The 6,435-nt window shown below is 48.6% G+C and overlaps 1 protein-coding gene across 1 annotated transcript; it reads right to left on the bottom strand.

Annotated features, from left to right (window-relative positions):
• Positions 1-780: 780 nt before the first annotated feature.
• On the bottom strand, positions 781-5,327 carry LOC109771321 (UDP-xylose transporter 1). The gene is made up of 8 exons (XM_020330006.4): positions 5,066-5,327; positions 2,618-2,783; positions 2,287-2,471; positions 2,130-2,197; positions 1,889-2,021; positions 1,604-1,765; positions 1,230-1,505; positions 781-1,149 (listed from the first exon to the last, which is right to left on the bottom strand). The coding sequence occupies exons 2-8, from the start codon at positions 2,739-2,741 to the stop codon at positions 1,018-1,020; spliced, it is 1,080 nt and encodes a 359-aa protein (XP_020185595.1). The 5' UTR covers positions 2,742-2,783; positions 5,066-5,327; the 3' UTR covers positions 781-1,017.
• Positions 5,328-6,435: the final 1,108 nt, after the last annotated feature.

The raw sequence follows: 6,435 nt of genomic DNA, 5'->3' as shown, positions 1-6,435 counted from the left end.
ATCAACGAGGGTGGCAGGCGCTGGGGCTTGCCTCCGTCAAGCCAAAGACGGAGCCGGGGCTCGCCACCGTCAAGACGGAGCCGGGGCTCCCCGTCGTGAAGACGGAGCTCGGGCTCGCCGGCGGCGTCCAGGAGGAGGAGCTCGACGACGCGGCGGCCCTGAAGTGGGCGTGCAGACGGAGCTGCAACGCCAGCGCCTCGCCTTCGAGCACTTCGAAGCTCGGCGTCGCGGCCGCGACGAAGGAGGCGTGGTCGTCCTCGACGACGACGACGACGTGCCGCCGCCACCGGTCCGCCATGGAGACGCCGGGCAGGGGCGGCCGCGCCATCAGGAGAAGGCCGACGACGACGACAAGGACGTAGGCGACTTCGCCGTGCTCAGTGACTTCTTCGCCCCGTAGTTGGTTTCTTTTTAAATAACTTATGTAACGCCGAACATGTCGAATATTATGTCAAGTTTGCTGAATTTAGCCGAACTTTGCCGAATTTGTTTTTTTAAAATAAAAATCCGCGTCTTGGGGGCGACCCTGGGGTGAGCGGCTGGGAACCCGCTCGCCCCCACGCTGATTTTAGCACCGGCTCGCCCCAAGGGGCGCGTAAAATCGCCGTCTGGGGGGCTAACGGCTGGAGATGCTCTAAGCTTGTGCAACTATAACTCTATTCTTCCTATCAATGTATCGAGGACAAGCCTTGCGTTTTCTCTGGAAAAAAGATTGACATTCGCTGTTTCCGCGTTTGTAAACGAGAGAATTGTCATAATAAATTGCACCTTTTGCAGAACTTCCGGAAAATTTCTGGTGCAATTTCTGCGATATCCCTGCCATACAACCATTGTAGGAGAAGTTGGCACTTGCGGTCCTACATTACTTCCAGAACTTTTTAGGTCCTAGAACCACCTTACAATACCACCATTACTTTCATCATCGAGCAATTCTCATCATTGTAGGAGAAACCCCAAAGGAGAAAGAATAGATGCCGATGCTGCTATACCAACTTACCAAAGCATATCCATCCTAAGCTACGGGTTCAGCTGCCGGCTAAACGCGCTCTTCGCGGTCCGTGGCACGTCGTCAAAGTTCTCCACGCCGTTGCTCTCCTGCCACGGCGAGGTTTTTGTGCCAAGGAGCGGTGCCGAATCCTTCTCGCTCATCTGCAAGGGCACACGCCGGTTAAAACCTTGTCATACGCCATTCCAGATTCAGATACTAACGTATCAGGAAAAGTACGGACCTGGGTGTTGACGGGCAACGTTGCGCCCTCGGTCTTCTTCCTGCTCTCGGAGACGGAGAAGAAGGAGTAGAGGCCCATGCCGAAGATGGCGATGAGGATGCCGGCGAGGTTGCGGAGCGTGAAGGGGTCTTTGAGGAGGACGTAGCCGAAGGAGAGGATGAGGCACGTCTTGAGGTGGCCCAACACCTGGTACGTCACTGGCGACGTCGTGCCGATCACCAGGAAGGTGCTGAAGTTGACGGACACCGCGATCCCGCACGACATCAGGATGAACACCTGCGACCAGAAAGTTGGTTCAGCGCAGCTCAAATTTATTCATCTTTTACATCAACAAGTTCAGTTCTTGCTGCTGCTGCTGCATATATAGTACGTACCACGACTTCGAATGTGTACTCGAACGCGAAGACGTCCTTCTTTGTCAGGAGCTTGTCGACGAAGGGGCCGGTGATGAGCAGCACCGCGGATTGGTACAGGGAGGACTGGTACAGTAGCTGAGTGGAAGACACCTTGAGCCTCCTCTGGATTTGGTTGGTCAGCTTTGTTCAAGGTTAAGGAAGATGACATGAACACAAATATTCAGGGTGCAGCTGCAAATGTTAACAGGCTAACAGCTAGCTTAGATAGCTTGAGTTTCATGGAGGGGCAGAGCAGAAGGATACGATCTGGCAGACACAGGTCGCAGCGATGGTGAGCACTGCGATGATGGAGCCGAGGAGATTGAGCTGGAGATCGGTGACCGATGCGATGCCAACTCCCAGGAGGAGGACCATGAGAGAGGCCTTGATGCTCTGGCTGCACGGTTAATGATTGTGGAGCATGAGAATGGCTGAACTTGTTACAAGATGATCAGCGTTCAATATTCAGGAAAGAGCCTAATGTGAGAAGGAATCTGAGGAGCACCTGAACTTCTTGCTCAGAAAGATGGTCTCCAAGAGCATGGTGAACGGTATAATAGCCAGCTTGGTCATCTGCAGCAAGACAATCATAGCAAATCCACGAGTAAGAAAACAAACGAAATGGTATAAGCTATCATCAGCAGTTTGGGTGGCTTGCTTGCCTGGTAGAAGCCCACTGAGTTGAAGCCAAGGCAAAGGTTGAGGAGGCCAATGGAGATTCCATTGAGAAACCCAAAGGAGATGACAGTCTGCGCGTCGATTGGCTTTGGCTCGAAGAAGCGCAGGCGCTGCGCTATGTGAAGCGTGCAGAAGGTCACCAGCAAGTGCCAGCTCGTCAGTGTCGTCGCTGCAATATCCAAATTTCAAGCACACACAGATCAGAAAGTTCAAAGATCGAAATGTCCTTTTTGTGCACTTGATGACAAAAGTGTTGTCGGACGCATTAAACAGCAGCAGCAGCACCGAGTCTGAAAGCCTGAAAGTTGTACTAACCGAAGTAGAACTTGAGGGTGCTCATGAGGTACTTGTTGCAAATAACAATGGCTACTGACGACGTGACCGAGAGGCCCAGCGCGCCGGCGACGCCCATCTGGGAGCCCCCGCCGTCGGACGACATCTCCTCTTCGTCTTCTGAGCCGCTTCCTCCCTGTCCCTGTCCCTGGTGGTAGATCAAGGCCCAGTTGGTGAATCACAAGCTATATGATATACTCCCTGGAGTAGGAGCGAGCAGAAGATGGTTAAGTTGACAAAATTTTATAGCACGGTTATCCGTCAGGGAACCACGTGAGTTCGCCTGGGGAAACAAAGCGTTGACAATGGGCACCGCAGAAAATCCTTGCCACGTTCAAGCAGTGACACAAATTAAAGTTTCACGTGGTTTCATCTGTATAATAAGCATTCTGCGAGTGCTACCACACAACAGTTATCAGCAACACTAGAATAGACAGTGGCATGGTCGAATAGTACTAGTGGCACACAACTGGGACATGGCAAAGGCAGCTTTGAAGTGTCAAATTCTAGTGTTTCGTACTAGTGATGACTGGTCTGCACATTCGTTGGGTGGTCACATCAGAGCATAGAATGGACTGTTAGGCGCATCGACTACCGGAAGATGCTACGGATGATGCTCCTCCTATACGTCTGAATACTCACCTGTCACCAGTCACCACGTGTGTGACAGCTCACTGAGTACTCCTTGGTTTGACTTAGCATAGAAACTGGAATTTGTTCCTCCATGAAATGCTGTCAATAATCGTAAACCTTTGTCGTTCGGAATTAAGGTGTTCATATGCAAATGAAATAGTTGAACCGGCGAATAAAACCTATAATTATTTGTATCACACAAACATACTACTCCAATAGAAAGTGTGTATTGCTGGGCTAAACACTACTCCCTCTGTAAACTAATATAATACTCTCTTCGTCCGTGAATAAGTGTACATCTAGTTTTTCTTTTTAAGTCAAAGTTTTATTGCTTTGACCATCTTTCTAGGAAAAAGTAAAAGCACTTATGGCATCAAATTAGTATCACTAGATTTGTTTTAAAATATACTTTAATAATATATCAATTTGTTGTCATATATGTTACTACTATTTTCTATAAATTTGGTCAAAATCTTAAAACTTTGACTTAGAACAAAAGCTAGATGTACACTTATTCGCGGACGGAAGGAGTACGTATTTTTTAGATCCGGAATACTATACAAAGTTTGAATCTGAATTGAAGTGTACGGGCCTTTTATCCCGGGGAGATCAGGTAAGTTCCTTAACCACGTTTAGTTAATGTACAAGTCAAACCTTAGCAGAGAGAGGCAGACAGTACAATCTCCAGATCGGATGTTGTAGAACTGGGGATCCAATGCTATAATTATACGAGGTGAAACAAAGCGCAAGCAATAAATCCGGTCGCGCCATTTGCTCCGAGAAGAAGGCAATTAGAGTTGAAGAAGAAACAGGCGGAGATATTTCCGCCCGGACGGACGGACGGCGACACCTGCCAACAATTGGGCTCATACTAGTAGGACAAACGGCCTTTCAAGCAGAAGCGCAAGCTTTAGTGCTAGCAGCCAACATAATAATCAAGTTACAAATTCAGGGGGTGACAATCTTCACTGACAACTTGTCCCTGGCAAACATAGCTGCTACAAGATCACCAAGAACAGATCCAGGACACTGGGAAATTAGAGGTTTACTTGCAGAATTTTGTGCAATCACTGATCCTACTTCAGTCCAGGTGTTCCATATCTCAAGAATCCATAACAAAGAAGCTCATGATTTAGCCCAACTAGCAATCCAGCATAAAGCAACTCAAACATTTCAAGTCTCATGCAGCAATGAGAATCATATTCAGGAAGATTGTCCTTTGAAGTTATTATGTGCATGTATGAAAATTCAGGGAATTGTAACTCTCAATGTAAACTGCTTGTACTCTGAATGATTTTGCAATAGATTGGCGCCTTTGGTTGTTCCAAAAAAAAAAGTAGGACAAACGGGGGAAGTATCCCTGGCCAGTTCAGCGCGCCGCCACGCCAGCCACCTATGGGCGCCACGTGCCAGGGCGCAGTTGGTTCGTGGCGTACACTCGAGCACGCACGGCGCCGGCGAGGAGGCCAGACGAAAAGTACGCGTCCCGTCCGTAGCAGGCGGCGTTGCTGGCTCTACTCGTCCGGTAACCTAGCGGCGTGGCAGTACTGTAGTAGGGCCGGCAAACACGTCGCGGATTCTCCGGAGAAGCGGCACCGCCGCCGCCGCCTACGGGCCGACTGATCGGCGCTGCCCAGACGGCCAGCCGATAACTTGGCTTCAGTCGACCAAAGAACAGGGAGTACCTTCCCTTGGATCGATCATAAAAGCAGCTACGCCATATTGCTACCATAGGCGGCGGCGCAGCAGATGAGATTGGAAAACCACCCGGAGAAACGAACAGACGTACGTACGTACCTCTCGGCTCTTGCTCGATCAGTGGGCGTGATGCCGGTCCACCTTCTCCGCCGGGCCCCGAGATCCTGCGCCCAGGGAGATGCAGCGCCTCCGCCGAGAATCTCCGATCGGGAGTTCGGGACTAAGGGTGGGAGGGAGAGGAGTCGCCGAGGTTCTCCTCGTGTCTCCGAGGAGGAAGAAATGGTTCGTCTTCTCAACGGCAGTTTGTTCGTGGGCTGTGCCTAGCTGTTGCTGTTGGTGTGATCAGTTGGGTGGAAAGTCTTCGAGAGACGGGGGAGGGTAGGTGGTGAACAACTCAGGCGCCCGCCCGCCCCGCCGTCACAATCATCGTCGGCTCGTCGCTTCGCCTCCGACGCCCTCGGCCTCTGAGAAGTGGGGCCCGCCTTTGGTACACGCATCCCACGCACGGCTACTCTCTGGGTTCTACGAATTTGGGTCCGTGGAAGAAATGTGCCAGGCATTAACTTATTGATTCAAATAAAGGTGTAGAGTAGGCGTGTACAGGTTTTTTAAAACACAGGACAGGCGTCTCTACTTATGTAGGTATACTCATCCCTATATAAACGCATATACGCACACCTTATCCTATGAGCACTTTCAAAAGATTGAACCGGCACATTATCTTAAAATTGAACCAGTATATTTACTTAATGAAATCTGAAACATTTGAAAAGTTTAAGGAGTTTCAGAGTAAAGTAGAGAATCATCGTAACAATAAGATAAAAAATTTGCGATCTGGTCGTCAAGTTGAATATTTAAGTTACGAGTTTGGTATGCATTTAAGACAATAGGGAATTATTTCACAACTCACGTCACCTGAAAAAACATAGCGTAATGATATGTCTAGCGTAATCGTACTCTATAGATATAGTGTATTCTATGGCTCTTTTGCCGATTTGCCACTATCATTTTGGGATTATGCATTAGAGACAGACGCATTCACTTTAAATAGGGTACCGTCTAAAGTCCTTGAGACGACATCGTATGAATTGTGATTTGGCAAGAAACCTAAGTTATTGTTTCTAAAAGTTTGGGGATCCAGCGCTTATGTCAAGAGGCTTTAACCTGATAAGCTCGAACCCAAAACCGATAAATGTGTCTTCATAGGGTACCCTAAAGAGATCATTGTGTATACCTTCTATCGCAGATCCAAGGGCAAGATCTTTGTTGTCAAGAATGTATCCTTTGTACACAACGAGTTTCTCTCGAAAGAAGTGAGTAAGAGGAAAGTAGAGCTTCATGAGGTAATCGTACCTTCTCTCAAATTAGAAATTATCGCAACACAGAAAGATGTTCTTGTGGTGTTTTCACTAACTAGAGAGGAAGCTAATGATAATGATCATGAAACTTCAAATCAAGCTATTACTGAA

The sequence above is a fragment of the Aegilops tauschii genome, chromosome 1, assembly GCF_002575655.3.
Source record: "Aegilops tauschii subsp. strangulata cultivar AL8/78 chromosome 1, Aet v6.0, whole genome shotgun sequence".
In the NCBI taxonomy this organism is placed as follows: Eukaryota; Viridiplantae; Streptophyta; class Magnoliopsida; order Poales; family Poaceae; genus Aegilops; species Aegilops tauschii.
This window is presented reverse-complemented; position numbering and strand designations above follow the sequence as displayed.